The sequence below is a fragment of the Colossoma macropomum genome, unplaced genomic scaffold (assembly GCF_904425465.1).
Source record: "Colossoma macropomum unplaced genomic scaffold, Colossoma_macropomum, whole genome shotgun sequence".
Lineage (NCBI taxonomy): Eukaryota > Metazoa > Chordata > Actinopteri > Characiformes > Serrasalmidae > Colossoma > Colossoma macropomum.
Genome location: NW_023495912.1, coordinates 17,783 through 34,914, shown reverse-complemented (window position 1 = coordinate 34,914; position 17,132 = coordinate 17,783). Strand labels below are relative to the sequence as shown.

Genomic DNA, 17,132 nt, shown 5'->3' with positions numbered 1-17,132 from the left:
CGTGACCTGTAATTTAAGAGAGGGACACAAACTCTGGGACAATGAGCTCCAAGGCTGTTCTTAGGAAAGAGGTCTAAACCATGTTTAGCATGTTAAATACCAGGTGGTGGTTTTGTCCTGTTTAACATTGAGCTGCAAACTCGCTCACAACACATCTACATTCAAAATCACACCAGATTATAGACAATTATACCACAGATAACATAGCTAATCACAGCAAATCAATGGATACATATTTAACCACAGAAAATCAATATATCGATAATAAACACTGGAGAGTGCAGACAGGACACAGTCTCTCTCACTGGGTCCTCATTAGAACAGATAAACACTCAAGACACAAATTAAAGCTAATTATGCTCTTAAAAAGATGGTTCTTCAATGGATCTTTAGTAACTGTAGATCCATGAACCCCTTCAAGAACACTTTGCATGTTTAAAAGGTTCTCTGCATCGTGGATTGATGGAGAATGTGCTGTAGATGGTTCTACGCAGAAACCTTTTGAAAAGCGTTCTAAAAAGAACCAAAAATGGTTCTTCTGTTGTTACTACATCAAGCTTGTAGCAATAGAAGAACTTTCATCAAAATGGTTCTGTATAGAACCATTTACAGCATAAACACTCAAGATTTAACACAGTTTAAATTAATGGGGTGAATAACTCTGGTGACTAGAAAGAAATACAGACGCAAACCGCCCAAAAAAATTAAAATAAAAGCTAAGTATGCTAAGGAGGTGCATATAGAAGTGAGTCATAGCAGGAATTAGACCGCTTTGTGCTTTATATATATATATATTACAGTTTGACTACTACTAATCTCAACTGACGAGCTCATCTGATGGCCTCACAATGCACATTAGTGTTTACATCATCAGTTTTGGATGGCTGGTGTTGATGGCGGGTCAAAAGAGACCTTAAGTTGCTGCAGCTGGTCTTTCACACTGTCGTATTCTTTCTGCCACACATCCTCTGAGAGGGAGGCTGGGTCGATCTCCAGGAAACTGTAGGCATCCTTGGACTGCACTCTGAATATCTGAACAGCTTTATTACAGGAGTCACCAAAAAATCCCCATATCTGTGAAATTGAACAAAGTGCAGGATTTCGTTGAACTTTGGGGCCACGCAGCTTCAACCACTTGACCCAACATTTGATTAGTATTTCATGTTAAATGTTAATGTTAAGGATGTGTTATGCTAAGAATGCAGAATATTCTAACATTGAACACTAGAGTTGGTGGGATTCACCATTTGCTATTGATGCTAAAGAAGTAAAGTTGTAATGTCAGGCATTCTTTCTTTTTTCCATTTGCACATAAAGATTATGATCTATTTTACAGCGGATCAGTGTAGTCGAATAGACACACATGGGTGTCACACAGACACGCAGATGTAGAAACTTTGTTTTTTGGTTAAAGAAGTAATGAGGTAAACATTGTAAGTTAGACATCTGCTATACCTGCTAAACTAGCAAGCTATATAACATCTACAGCTTTATTCTTTTGTAGAGGAGCACTAAAACTGCAGTTGATAAACTGACAGTGTCTTATATTTTACCTTGATTTTAGGAATTCTTGTCATTCTCAAACCTTTTCAAAAGTGCATGTAGCTCAGTCTGCTACGATAAAGGCACATGACAGATGTTGCTGATTGTACAGATTACACTTCCCATGAACATGCACAAGGACATAAAGACTGTTACCTGACACCATTGTTAAAAACTATTTCATTTGAAAAACAAAGTAAAAATAATAATAACAATAGTTTTGCCAAATTCAACAAAAGCAACCCAAATCAGTTACTGAATGTCCATGCAGAATAGCTGTCTAATGTAATTTCACTTGCAGACTAACAGACATCAGTTACCTCTGAGGCTGTACAGATTGACTTCAAAAAGACATCCTTAAAGTCCGCGTCTTCAACAATATCTTCACCAGCAAAGGTCTGGTCTTTGATGGTGCCCAGCAAGTTGTAGACGTTTTCCCAGAAGCATTTAAGCTTTTTAAGAATCTTCTGGATTTTATTCAGAAAACACTGGACTTCTCCAAGGTGGGTTGGTTCAGGGATAGAACCTAGCAAAAGCAGGGACAGAAGAAACACTTTATTTTGTAACAGGACAAAACATGTAGCATTACACATGTGTTCACACTGTCAGCTAAGCTGCCCCTTTGTTTTTTTTTTTTCTATTTTCACTACTTTTGTGTACGTAAAGCCCAACCTACACCGCATGATTTTTAGCCTCATTTTAACCCTGACCTGCCTCTTATACAGACACTCACAGATTCTGTCCTGCTTAGCTTTGTTACATACGATTACAGAGGTGAATGAGGGGGACTTTTTCATTGCTAAAACTCATTTTCTGTCATATTCCCTTTTTTGCCTAGCTGTCTTGTGCGAGCGTCCTCACAAAAAAAGACAAGAAATTCTATAAAAGTTTTTTGAAATCTGTTAGGATTTTGAAGGCTGTGTAGTGTTCACCTGGCTTGATTAGATGTTTTGTATTCCATATTTGAAAGATGTCAATTAGCAATATCACTACCTCAGAATCATAATCATGTCATAATTTAAAGGCTTAATGTGTGATGATGGAAAAATTCAAGCACAAACATACATTGACAGATAAAGACGCTCACCTTTGTTCCGCTCTTCTTGTTCCAGAGAAATCGTTTCAGCAGTGAGTCGATTCAGTTCTGATTCAAGAGCACTGAAAAAAATGTACCAGATGGTTTGTCAATTTTACAAAAACATTTCTTGTGCTATTCACATAAACAAGTTGTGTTTCATGCTGAAAAGTGATTTCATTGCTTAAAACATATTTAATTCGAACTGACATAAAATCTATTAGTTCTAATCATGTAGAATTGATGGGATCCATATATGTAACGTTGACGTGATTAAATTAAGTTAAATGATTGAAGATTACATCTTGCGAGATAAAGGCATTCCGCCAGAGGATTTGGGCAGGAAAGCTTGTCGGCTGGTGTCGTCAAGTACATTTTGGAGTTTCAAAACAGATAGCTTAATTCATGTCCAAATTTGGTATTATTTAAGTGTTGTGTTATTAAAAATGTCAGCTCTAGACTGTACATCCGCTCTATATACACAAAGAAAGACATGTCGTGGGCTGGAGGTTAGGGAACCAGCCTTGTGACCGGAAGGTCGCCAGTTTGATCTCCTGAGCCGACAGTATGTGACTGAAGTGCCCTTGAGCAAGACACCTAACCCCCAACTGCTCCCTGGGCGCTGTGGATAGGGCTGCCCACCGCTCTGGGCAAGTGTGCTCACTGCCCCCTAGTGTGTGTGTTCACTAGTGTGTATGTGGTGTTTCACTGCACGGATGGGTTAAATGCGGAAGTCTAATTCCAATGTGTTCAGACACAGTTGGCTAAAAGGTTCATTTCACACATAAGCATTGTTAGCGCTCTCCTTCCAGTTTAGTATGAAACCCACCAAAGCAACGATAGGGGAGAGTGGAGTAGCCGTCAAGCCAAAACGTTCATCGGAGCGGTTGGGGGCAAATAAAATATCTTTATATTAACTTTCATTGAAATAAAGAAAGTTTTGCCCTCTCCTGTAAAGTTACCATTTTGTAGATACTTATTTTTCTTTGGACAGCGACTATATATATAGGAGATAGACACTTTAAAATGGCCCTCTCCTTCAAGTTCAGTGTAAAACCTCCCAAAGCAATGTTAGCAGAGAGAGGAGTAGCCAAAATGCAACCCGTCAAACCAAAACGTTCATCCGAGCAGTTGGGGGTGTTTTGGAAGTTGTGAGTAGGGTGGCGGCAGGTTTTGCAATCGTAAACACAAAGCATTTGTCGGTGGGTAGGGTACACCGTGGCGGTAACGTCGCTAGCTTCCTAGTTAACAAGCTAGCTAGCCCTCAAACTGGTAAGTAATAGTGAAGGTCAGTATGAAACCCACCAAAGCAACGTTAGGGGAGAGAGGATAGGATAGGATTTGGGTGGGAAAAACTCAGCTCAAGGCATGCCGAGTGCATTTTTGGGGTTTCGAAGCCGGTAAGCATAATTCATGTTCAGGTTTGATATCATTTAAGCTTTGTATTCTTAAACATGACAGCTCTAGATGGTAGCACCCTAAAATGGCCCTCTATATATATATATATATATATATATATTATATATATATAGGGCCATATATATATATATATCTGTTAGCTGCTCTGTTGTAGAAACATTAAAAATATAATCTGTTGATCTTGTATGTATTGTGTTTAGAGAGTTACAGTTTTCCATTGTAGTGTTACATTGATTTTTTTTTTTTTTCCTCTTGCTCTTTGTTGCTGCAGATTGACAAGCAAACTGTCTTGCATGTCTCCTGGAGTCAGCACTATCACTGGGCTCAGCATGGCAGAGCAAATATAACAAATATATTCATGTAAATGGCATGACAGGACTCTTATTTATCCTTTCCCCATTTTATTATTTTATTTTATTCTTTTAATTAACTGTAGATTTGATTTCCTCATTAGACATTAATTCTCGTTTGTTTCTCTTTTGCAGTGAATGGTGCTGCAAGTGTGGTAGAATATTGCTGTGAATGTGGCATTGAAAGGCCGGCCATCAGTTTTACCAAGTAGGTCCCAAATATTAAAGCGTTTTCGAGTGAAACATGGATATTATGGTAATAATAATTGGTGAAGTGGCTTAATGCCCCTCTTTTCCAATTGGAGAAAGCAACCAGCCGCTTGAGAAGATGAGGGTTGAACTCCTCACAGATATCAAGAAGTGTAATAACAGAGAGACAGTTAGGGCTAAAATAGAGAAAACATTTGCATCAAGAAAACAGGAAGTAATTCTTGATGATCCCATGGTCAGTGATGTACAAGAGAGATGGCCAGCTCTCTTTGATGTAATTGAGGTAAGAGTAAAAAAAAAACCCTTTCAATGATAGTGTGACTTTTTGCAGTATTTGTGTTGATTAAGCATAAAAAGTTTGTCTTGATTTAACTTGCAGAAATGGTATTAAATCAAAACAAGCTATTTATGTTCATTCAACACAAAGAACACGTGTTGAATGAATATAAATAGTTTATTTTGATTTAACACAATTCTGTAAGTTGCTGCCAAAGCAAACGATATGCGTACAACCAATGTCCACTATTGAATTGAGTAAATCCAATGTGTTGTTTTTTTTCAGCAACACCAGGAGCAGTTTTTGCATCGTAAACGGACTTAACAATCGCACCAACGAAAGGCACAATGGCATCAAAGATGCTAAGGCCACTGCTTTTAGCAGCCGCATCTCTTACAAGATCCTGGAGCTCACGATTTCTGGCATCAATCTTCTTCTCTGTTTCTGCCAGCTGTGCAGTGGTTTTATTCAGCTCGGCATCAAGCGCTTTAATCTCCTCTATCAGTGTTTTAATCTGCTGGGAGAGCTGAGTAAGTTGTTTTTCAGTCTCTTTCTTTGCAGTGATGATGTCACTGGTAGTCGTAGCCAGTGTTGTGTATGTCATACCTGAATGTTAAATACTGAAGTCAGTCATGCAATGTCTTGTAGTCAGCGGTTCTCGAGTTCTTTCAGTGTGTCTGTTGTATGAGCTCTATCTGTCCTCTGTACAGTTGTATGGAAAGTTTGAGCACTGCTGGTCAGATTACATATGTTATTAACTTTTGAAGTAAAAAGAAGTAAACGCAAAAAAAAATATAATTCAGTTACTTTAGATTTGATTAATTTAAACATAAACATTCACAGCTAATAGCAGAAGCACTTTTTTTTATAACCAACTAGGAGTCTTTCTCTTGCCGTTTAAGGAATTTTCACCCACTTTTCCTTGCAAGACACTTCTACTTCTGCTATATTCTTGGACCATCTCACTCTCAATCAGGGCACTGTGAAGGCCATTTCTGGAAGCTTCAGCTTGCATTTCTTAAAGTTGTCTGTGGCTGATTTAAAGTGATGTTTTAGCTCATTGTTGTAGTAGCCAGCCTCTTTTCAACTTCAGTTTCTTGACTATGTCACATTTGCTTCCAGAATGCAATAATATTTGTTGTGTTGCACACATGGGAGAAAAGAAGGGCTTCCACGTGTATAAACTTCGTTATTTCTTTTCATTTCTGTAAAGATGCAAACCAAGAAAACAGCCATGCAGCTTTCTAACATGTTTTCAACACTGCACTGCAAGAGCTACACGAGGCACTCACGCATTTAATCATTTAGCTAAGCTTGGTTTTTCTCCATTAGTTTGCTTAATGTATCATAAAACCTTCACAGGTTCATCAGTACAATGACAAAATACCCATTCATCAAGAACATTTTTTAAGAAACCAAATTGTGGCATGCGCCCGCCCCCCGGGCCCCGACGATGACGGCCGCGAGGAAGGCGGGGGCGAACACCCAGCGGCGACAAACCTCGGCCGCGACGGCAGGGAGAGAGCCGCGAGTGGGGAGGGGGCGGAGCGCAAAGCCCGAGCTCCTCCGAATAACCCGAGTGACGCGAGTGACGGCGGGATGAGGAGGAAGACGACGACGGTACCGGCAACGAGAGGCACCAGGGCAAGGAGCGAGTCCCGAGCTCCGCCGCCTGGGCCCCGCACCCTGTTACGCAGCGAGGCCGCTCCACTACACCTCACCTTCGATCCGGGCGGTTGAGCTGCCAGCTGGGGGCGGTGACGAGGAGGCGGAGCAGCGAGCTCTCGTTCCCTCTCGGTTCAGGCGCTCACGCTGCCCTTAACGAGAGCCAGCTGATGCTGATCTGGCCGGCAGCGTGAGCGCCTATTAAAAGAGCTGAGAGGGAACCGAGCAAGAGAGAGGGACAGGCAGCAGCAACAAGAGACTGAGGAGCTGGAAAGCTCCTTATTTAGGAGAAGGACTGAAAAGTCTGGCTGACTGAAGCCACTGAAAAGTGTCCAGCCTAGGTTGTGGTGTTTGTTTGGTTTGTTTGATTGGAATTAAAGAAATATGGCTGCTGCAACCCCGAACGCTGCCTCCAGCGTCCTCCTTAAGCCCGGGGTAGCACATGCCGCGCTACACAAATCTACATCTTTTACACAGAGAGAGAGAGAGAGACTTATATCCGCAGAGCAAAGTCACCCGTTTCCAGTAAGCACAAACACTTGTTGTTCATCATGGCACAAATTAATGTGGTTAAACTGATTAATAATGGTTTTAAAACCGTACAGGCACTTCTAGCTCTGTATTTTACAGGATATTTGTATGTTATGCTGACCTGCAAACCAACAGAAACAGTTAGCCTCTCACAGTGTTTTCAGCACTGCACTGAAAGAGCTATGTGAGCTTCGAAAAAGGAGTGGGGGAGGGGCCCACTCATGAGTATAGCTCGCCCCCTAGTGCTTGTACAATAGAACTGCTTTCAATGAACAAATTAACCATAACCAAATGGACTGAGAATTAATAAAAATAAAAATAAAATGAAATAACTGGGGGTTCCTCTCTCTGTTGCCATAGCTTGGCCATATCACAGGTGGAATTCCTTCTTCCCTCTGCCCATGCAATGTTTCCTGTGCCACTGACTGCCACATGACCCCAAAGCATAATACATCCTCCGCCACGCTTAGCAGTTGGCACCATATACTTTTCATCTAATGCTGCTCCTTTTCTCCAATCATACCTTTGGTGATTGTGGCCAAAGGGTTTTATTTTTACTTCATCAATTCACAGCATTTGTGTCCAAAATGTCTCTCTTAACTGCATCAAAATCTCTTTTAACTGCATTAAAATTGCAGAACAAAGTTATTTTTTAAAAATAGTCTGCTGGAAGGTTGTGTTTACTTCTTTTCAATTCAAAAATCAATGAAATATGTAATTTGGTCAGGTGTACCAAAGTTTTGCATACAACTGAATATCAGACCAGTTTCCTGTGTCTTAAAGATGTGGGCATTTGACACCGACAATGAATATCAAAGTGAAACAGGGAAACTGAAGAACACAACGAACAAACAGCATCCCTCTACAGTCAGAACAGCAAGCCTTCGCAACATTCATACCCACTTCATGCAGATTTAATCTGCACAAACTTGTTCAAAATATACAAAATAATAATGAATATTGTTACCTCTCCACCATCTTTTCCACATCACGAATAATTTCATTGATCCATGCTCTTGCTTTCTCCAGGAACTTTATAACCAGTGTTGGTTTATTTTTCTCAACAGCGTGAGTCAGCATGGGAAACAGTGACGAAATTAAGTTCTGACTGGTGCCCACACACTGTGATGGATAGAAGATTGTGATATATGTACGTTTACATTTTGTCATATTTCAGCTGAGTAGAACCTGGTTCTGAATGAGTCTGTTTACACCACACAGATGGATTTGAGAAAGTGTAACAGACCTTCAGCAGAACAGCTTCAGAGGATCCGAAGAGAAGTCGGGTCTCCACTGCTCGCATCGAGAGCAGCCTTTCCAATTTTGGGAATTTAGCCAGACACAGGTAGGAGAGGTGGTACAGCAGGGAGACCTGCTGAGACGACGGGAGGAGCTCCTCAATGAACCCTGTGCTCCATGCAGAGGTGACTGGCACAACTTCTGTGATTCCCACAAAAAGAATGTCAATAATTTCACTATAAAGTTGGTTAAACAAGCCTTAAACTGTGTCTTTGAGCGCTTGATAATAGACTTTATCAAATGACTGGTATTGTTTTACTTGCCTTTGCTGTTAGCCATTGTGTTTAAAGACAGGGGGTTTGGTGTTCTGTGTTTTCCTAAAGATCAATAAAAATATTTTACAGGAGTGCCTAGAAATGTATTGTTCGCTAAATGTAAGTTTTAAAAGTGAATAAATAATAAAATATAGAGAGAATCTTACCTGTGGAGCTGTGTGGACTGTGCCTCTTAAAGATGCTCAATTCTGTGTTCTCACTGTGCTTTTATACTGTAAACGTTCCAAGTGATTGAGAAATATGTGAAGCATAGTGTGCTTTGCCCTCACCTTATTTGGAAATAGGAAATCTGATACAGTGCATTTCTGGAAAATCAAGATAGTCTGAGAGAATGTAGAAGACTGTAGAATTTTGTCCACTCTTAAAAATTAATGTGCCAATTGAAACCAAAAAGGGTTCTTTGGAGCAGTTGAGTTTTAATTTGGATGTGGCAATTTTCAATGTAACTAGTATTATTATTATTATTACTATTATTATTATTATTATTATTATTATTATTATTAACTTGTTATTTAAAGAACAGATTTTTCATTTTATTTAAGTTAAAACATCAAAGTGGCTCATTAAAGAGGAAATAATGCCAATGAAATTGGAATCAGTCATAAAATGTATGGTGTATCCCTAAAATATTTTTTCAATAATAAAATCAAACCATCAGACAAACATTTCAAACCACGTTTAACCTCAATAAATCTGCTACCTTACAGAGCCAACATAGACTCTCATCCAGTCACACACTCGTTCACATTACACACGCTATCAATGTCCTTTTCCAGTCAAATTATTTCTGGGGTAAGATAAAAACACATGAAGCCTAAATATATTTAACCTACATTTATCATAATAAATCATAATAAACAGGTTCTCTCTTTCACATCAGTATTTGTACATGTGAAGCAGCTCATGAGCCTCTCCAATATTTCACTAACTCACTCTCATTTTTAGCATGGGGAGGATTCTCCACAAGAGGGCAGTATTAGCTCTTAGGCAACAGAAGCTTACAATGAGAATAGAATAGTTTTCAGATTGCATCAGTCATCCACTTGGTTAGCTCTGTGTGATTTAAATTTTAGCTCCTGATCAAACTATGTAAACTTTGTACAATCAAACATCTTCGCTGTCAGCAGTTCTGTAGAAAAAAGACTGTAATATTAAACTGTCATATGATTCAAAGCCTTGGAGAGTGTTTATGTTTTGCCGTTTGTGATGAAGACCAGTCTACTCTTGCCTGTTTGGCTAAATGTAAAGCAGTGACTGCACTCATTTGGATTTTCCCACACTGCAGTCAGCATGCAGCAGGTGATGCAGCAGAGCTCTCCAGTGAAATGAATAGGAGGCAGCAAGGTGAAGTTGCACATGGATGCACACTGTTAGTGCACCATTCTGAACTCATGATAAAGCTTAGATATAACTTAAAATATTGAATGCAGAAATAAGTCATTCATAGAGTTCAAAGAAAATTTAGAAATACTGCATGAAAGCTAAACATTGAAAATTATATTCAAAACTGGCTGAAAGTGTACATGCTGGGACACAAAACATGTGAACCTGTTGTTGAGATATATTAACACACAATATTTTTTATATAAAATATTATTATCAATGCTGTATTTATAGTTCAGTAATTCTGTAAGTATCTGTAATAGTGATGGTTTAGAACCAAGATAAAAGTAAACACAACTAAAAATGACCATGCAAAACTGTATTACCTTGTCAGCATCATATTTCACAAAGACTAATATTTTCTATTATGTATTTTGGACAAAGGTATGTATTTATATTTAAAATTTTCATCACACAAAAGACTGGAACCTTTTTATAAAACATTCAGGCAGTTGCTGCTTGCGAGAGCTGATATTGTGCAAGAGAAAATTACAAAAAGTGAGTGAATTGAGACAGACAGGAAGTTTTACTGGCCACCACTTAAATGTGCCGTGTCACGTGGTACAGGGAGGGTTTACCTTAAAAGGGAACGCCGGAAACAGGTGGAAAACAAAAGGACGTATGAAAGCCCACCTGCTAAGGCTTAGGCGGGAACAAAACAAAGGACGCCAGGGGAAAGACTGGCTCTCTCAAACACTGAGGAAATGATAACTTTCCCAACAGAAAAGAATGCACAAAGGAGAATGAAAAGGAGAAAGGGGCAAACTTATCCCTTCTCTAGTTTTAGTTCTTTAATTTTTTTTTGTGTGTTGTTTTTTGATTTTTTTTTCTGTTGTTTTTTTTTTTAAAGGAAGAAAGACACAACTCGAGAAAAGGGGATGGGCTCGAGTAGTGACAAGGAGAAAAGAAGCTCGAGAGAAATTCTCTAGGGCTTCTACCCGAGATTACCGGCTGGTCTTCTTCTCAGCAAAGTGTGTCTTTTTCTCAGCCCTTATAAAGCCCCCTGAGCAGGTGTGGCTCATTTGGGTCGTTGACTCCCCCTGGTGGCCGGCGATGGCCTAGCCCTGGAGCCAAGGTGGGAAACGTGGAACGCGGGGTTGATGCGGAGTGTTGGGGGAAGTGCCAGTCGATAGGAGACTGGATTCACCTTATGGATCACCTTAAATGGGCCGATGTACCGGGGTGCTAACTTCTGGGACTCCACTCGGAGAGGCAAGTCCTTGGCTGAGATCCACACTCTCTGCCCGGGATGGAAAGACGGTGCAGGTCTCCGTCGTCGGTCCACGGCCCGTTTGTGAGCCATAGCGGCAGCCTGAGGAGCCCTTCGTGCCCGCTGCCAAGCTCGACGACAGCGGCCTATGAGACGCCCAGCTGCCGGAACCCCAACCTCCCTCTCTTGTTCGGCGAACATGGGCGGAGCATACCCATAGAGGCACTCAAATGGGGACATACCCAGGGACGGGTGCCATAAGGTGTTATGGGCATATTCCACCCACATTAGGTGTTCTGACCAGGAGAAAGGGTTAGTGGAAGCTAGGCAACGGAGAGTACGCTCCAGGTCTTGGTTCACCCTCTCTGTCTGGCCATTGGATTGGGGGTGAAACCCGGAAGAGAGGCTGGCTCTGGCCCCCAGCAACTTGCAAAATGCTCCCCAGAACCGGCTGGCGAACTGAGGTCCTCTATCTGATACCACATCCCTGGGAAACCCATGTGCCCGAACCACATGCTCAAGACAGAGCATGGCCGTCACCGTGGCTGACGGGAGCTTAGGCAAAGCAATGAATTTGCTTGCCTTAGAAAAATGGTCCACGATGACCAAAATCACAGTGTTGCCCTGGGATGGCTGCAGCCCTGTGATGAAATCCAGGGAGATGTGGGACCATGGGCGAGAGGAGGTGGGTAACGGATGGAGGAGACCCGGCGGTTTGGTTCTGGGCTCGTTGTTGCAGGCGCACACCCTGCTGGCTGCTATGTAGGCTCATAGGACGACACAGGAACTCCAATGTGCGAGTCACCCCTGGGTGTGCTGTAAACAGGGAGGAGTGCCCCCACTGCAGCACCTTGTCCCTGACCGCTGCAGGGACATACAATCTATTGCGAGGGTCCCCTCCCAGATCCGGCTCATTTCTTAGAGCCTGCTGCACCACGGCTTCCACCCCCAATTGAATGGGGGCAACTATGCAGCTAGCCGGGACTATGGTTGTGGGTGGTTGCTCTCGAGGGGAGGGCTCCCACTGGCGGGAGAGAGCATCGGGCTTGGTGTTCTTTGACCCAGGCCTGTATGACAATGCAATGTCAAACCTAGCGAAGAACAATGCCCACCTGGCTTGGCGGGGGTTAAGTTGCTTGGCTTGCTGGATATAAGCCAGATTCTTATGGTCAGTCCAAACCAGGAAGGGGTGCTTGGCTCCCTCCAGCCAGTGCCTCCACTCCTCTAGGGCCAGTTTCACGGCTAGCAACTCACGGTCCCCCATGTCATAGCTTTGTTCCGATGGGGAGAGGCGGTGAGAAAAGTGTGTAGCTTCTGGTTGGTACTAGACCGCTGGGACAACACAGCACCCACGCCTATCTCAGAGGCATCCACCTCTACCACAAAGGGGATCTCTGGATCGGGGAGCCGCAGCACTGGGGCCGAGGTTAAACGCCGTTTGATCTCCTCAAAGGCTTCCTGGGCTTCTGGATTCCACTGAAACTGCCCAGAGGTCTTCCTTGTGAGGGCAGTCAGGGGTGCAGCTACAGAGCTGAAATTCTTCACGAACCTCCGGAAGAAGTTAGCAAAGCCCAGGAAGCACTGGATCAGGCGGAGTGATGTAGGTCGGGGCTATTGGGCCACGGCCTGGATCTTGGCAGGGTCCATGCTCAGGTGGTTCTGAGACACCACAAATGCGAGAAAGGCAACCGTCTGAACATGGAACAATGACTTCTCCAGCTTCACAAACAGGTGATTATCTAGGAGAAGCTGGAGGATGCACATGGGCTACTAGACTCTTGCTGTAAATCAAGATGTCATCTAAATACACAAACACATAGCGATCAAGCCCCTCCCTCAGAACCTCATTGATGTAATGCTGGAAGACAGCCGGGGCATTCATCAGTCCAAAGGGCATGACTAAATATTCATAGTGGCCCAATGGGGTGATGAAGGCTGTCTTCCATTCATCCCCCTCCCTGATCCTAATAAAGTTGTAGGCACTGCGCAGGTCCAACTTAGTAAAGAAGGATGCCTGCTGCAGTGCCTCAGAGGCAGAGGGTAGCGGTCCTTGACCGTGATCTTGTTGAGCTCTCTATAGTTGATGCAGGGGCACAGGCCCCCATCCTTCTTCCCCACAAAGAAGAATCCTGCCCCAGCCAGGGAGGTGGATGGCCTGATGATGCCCGTGGATGTAGTCCTCCATGGCCTTACATACAGAGAAAATAGCCGGCCCGAGGGGGACTAGTGCCAGGCAGTAAATCAATGGCAATATCGTAAGGCCGATGGAGAGGCAGGAACTGGGCTTTTTTCTTACTGAAGACCTCCTGGAGGTCCCAGTACTCAGGGGGGACTTGAGAGAGATCAGGGGTTTCTGGACTGGGAGACAGGGAAGCCGTGCCACTAGGCCTGGGGTTCTGCAAGCCGGTGTTCTGGCAGAGGGGATCCCAGGAACGGATGTAGCAGTTCAGCCAGTCCAGACAGGGATTATGACGCTGGAGCCAGGGAAAGCCCAGCCCTAACTGCACACTGGGGGCACTGATGAGGTATAAGGACACTTTCTCACAGTGCTGTCCTATGCGCAGGCAGAGTAGTTTAGTCTGCTGGGAGACTGCCCCGAACTCAAGGGACCGGCCATCGATGGCAGACACAGGAAGGGGCTTGTCCAACGAGACCAGGGGCAGCCCAAGGGCTTTGGCTAGCCCAGCATCAATAAAATTCCCTGCGGCCCCTGAGTCCACAAAGGCCTGGAGGCGTTCCTCTTTGTCGTTCCCCCATGAGATAGTGACATTGAGGAGCACTCCAGTGGCTCTGGGGCATATGGATAGGTCCGTCAGGGAGGACGCCTGCCCGTGACGGACATGGCCATTTCCCATTAACTCAGGGCATGCAGGGCGCATTAACCAGAGCAATTTTAACCTGATCCAGGTCCGGGAGCTCAGCTGGGTCCATAGTTTTGGCTGCGTCTTTCTGTAATGTGGCAGCTTGCCAGAGGTGGGATTAGAACCCAGGCCGTCTGGGTGGTATTTCAGAGGCCAACCGGGTGAGCCACCACAGGGTTTTGGTTGGCAGGCAGGACGCAAACGCTGAGCTTCTATGCGATTGGAAGGTATTATTGAAATAATATATATATCCGCGGATGCCGGGGCTCGAACCCACATCGCCGCATTAATAAACCGGCCCTCTACCACTGCATTATGGAGGCCGTGTCACGTGGTTCAGGGAGGGTTCACCTTAAAAGGGAACGCCGGAAACGGGTGGAAAACAAAAGGACGTATGAAAGCCCACCTGCTAAGGCTTAGGCGGGAACAAAACAAAGGACGCCAGGGGAAAGACTGGCTCTCTCAAACACTGAGGAAATGATAACTTTCCCAACAGAAAAGAATGCACAAAGGAGAATGAAAAGGAGAAAGGGGCAAACTTATCCCTTCTCTAGTTTTAGTTCTTTAATTTTTTTTGTGTGTTGTTTTTTGATTTATTTTTGTTTTTGTTGTTTTGGTTTTTTTTTTAAAGGAAGAAAGACACAACTCAAGAAAAGGGGATGGGCTCGAGTAGTGACAAGGAGAAAAGAAGCTCGAGAGAAATTCTCTAGGGCTTCTACTCGAGATTACCGGCCGGTCTGTTTGCCAGAACTCAAACAAAGACTCTGAAACACACAGCAAAGTGTGTCTTCTTCTCAGCCCTTATAAAGCCCCCTGAGCAGGTGTGGCTCATTTGGGTCGTTGACTCCCCCTGGTGGCCGGCGATGGCCTAGCCCTGGAGCCAACCCTTACAGCAGGTGCAATTTCGTATTTGTGTGTGTGTGTGTGTGTATTTTCTCAGGATTCTGACTTAAGTCAGTTAGAGTAATGACAAACTCTAAAAAACATTATTACTTATGTCAGAATATGTAAGAATATGTATGTTTTAAACTGATAGTACACAGTGTATTATGTACACACAGTGCCCTACGCAAAAACATTGACACTCATGGTAAAAATGAGCATTGAGGATTATTTATTATTTTCATTCAAAATATTAACAAAAATCTCAACTTTTTTGTACATTAAAAAATTGTACAAGTAAAACTTTAAAACAGTTGTTGAGCAGTAAAAATGATATAAGAAATGAAGCTACCAGTATTTTTGACTGAACAAAAAAAAACTGTACAAAAAACACTTTTACCTCATCCAGAGTGAAAACTATATATAAAATGTAGTTAAGTGTTTAATAGTGTTAATTTGTAAATCTATATAGAATCACAGTATAGAACAAGTTATAGAACATGTATGACATCATTTTCTAAGAACTGAGGCAGATTATTGATTGCTCAGCTTTGATCACCTGTGTTGTACTAACTCTTCTATTTCTTTACACATCCACAGTTTTACTGTAGAGCTGGACTTTAAGTTTAATGACACAACTTAATATTGCTTAGTACTGATTTCTAATTAGTATTTTTAGTGAACTTTAGAAAGCTTTGTTTAGCGAGTGAGAATGTAATGGTTACGTAACCTAAATAAATAAAAGTTAGTACAACTCAAAGAGCTTTGCTCAAGACTAGTTATACTATATATAGTTATACTTTATGAGTACCACAAATGTTCTCATGATAGCTCAACTGAATATTTCTTTTGGCGTTTACAAAAAAATGCCAGTCAGTATAACTAAAAATTTACAAAAGTTGAGTGAACAAGAAGAAAATTGGAGAAATTCTGCACCAAGTTTTTTTTTTTGTTGTTGTTGTTGCGCAAGCTAAAAATGTTTTGCAGTGTAGGGTGACTGGATATGTGGATATAAGCTCAAAACAATAGGTACAGAAATAAATGTAATTTTCCACTCACCCCAGGCATAGTTGATCAGCCAAGACATGTTTAATAATCACCATTTTATTAGTTCACTGTTTTTATCTTGTTACTCACTACTGAATATATCTAGATATTATATATCTGAATATATGTAATGAATGTTTCAGAGCGATTCTGTAATTTTAATGGAGTGTAACTGTAATATTTGTGAATATAACATGAATTCTTTATTTAAACACACTTACTGTGAAGGGTTTCTTATTGTTATATAGATAATACTAAAACCTTCTCCCACTGAATGGTTTAATGTTACGAAATAAAATACTATTTGCATTGTATGATTTTAGACGCAAGTAAAATAAAGTAATTTAACCAAATTGTGTTTTGACTTTTACTTTGTAGGGGAGGGTGTATTCTTATAGTAAGTTGTTTCATGCATGAATCAATGTTGAATCACCTTAAAATTAAACCAGAAATCAAAATTACTGCATTTAGCTTTTGACTGAAAAAGAGGTGATTTTGTGTTTTGCTTGGTTGCTTATTCAATGTTGTTTCAATATCAGACATAATGAGAAGTTTCAGTATCAGAAATCAGTGTTGATCATATTTCCTGATGTTAATTCTATGTTGAGTCAATGTTATTTTGCTATCTGGGTAGCCGTGTTACTGAATAAAACATGAAACTGCCTTTTCTGTGTGAGGGTCCAGATCTTTATTTGTCCAGCCTGTTCTCCAGAGACCACACATTGGAGAGGAAAATGCTAGGTAGGGCTAACCGGTGTGAGTTTAGCCTTAGCTTAACACGCAGACCTCCGCACTTACCCCATCTTTGTTTACCGTCTCGATGCCGGCGCTGGGCTCTTCCGGTCAGTATCAATGGCTTGTTTGGTCTCGGTGTCGTGGCCGAGTGAAAACCCAAGAGATTGTTAGGTAAGTAAACACTATATCGCTAAAACTGGTGAGACCCTGAGCCTCACCATGCACACGTGCCGCCATCTTGGTCTTGGTTCAGTGATGAAATATTTGTAGTATTACTGATTATTAATCATATTGCTCCTGTGTTCATCTGCCACCCTGAAAGGAATTTTTGTCACTCAATGATACAAAGTTAGACATGTATGACTGATTAT

The 17,132-nt window shown here is 42.1% G+C and overlaps 1 protein-coding gene across 1 annotated transcript; it reads right to left on the bottom strand.

Annotated features, from left to right (window-relative positions):
* Positions 1-597: 597 nt before the first annotated feature.
* LOC118803488 lies at positions 598-8,830 on the bottom strand. Its single transcript, XM_036563979.1, has 7 exons — positions 8,790-8,830; positions 8,632-8,685; positions 8,316-8,509; positions 8,037-8,191; positions 2,630-2,700; positions 1,863-2,068; positions 598-1,074 (listed from the first exon to the last, which is right to left on the bottom strand). Exons 2-7 carry the CDS (start codon positions 8,645-8,647, stop codon positions 871-873), a joined length of 846 nt encoding a protein of 281 aa, XP_036419872.1. The 5' UTR covers positions 8,648-8,685; positions 8,790-8,830; the 3' UTR covers positions 598-870.
* Between the last annotated feature and the right edge of the window lie 8,302 nt (positions 8,831-17,132).

Bases quoted from the DNA above. Each gene is read 5' to 3' on its own strand.
- LOC118803488 (XM_036563979.1), bottom strand. The intron at 2,069-2,629 runs GTGAGCGTCTTT...TGCTTTTGCTAG, and splicing joins ACAAGAAGAGCGGAACAAAG to GTTCTATCCCTGAACCAACC. The intron at 1,075-1,862 runs GTAACTGATGTC...TCAATTTCACAG, and splicing joins CAATCTGTACAGCCTCAGAG to ATATGGGGATTTTTTGGTGA.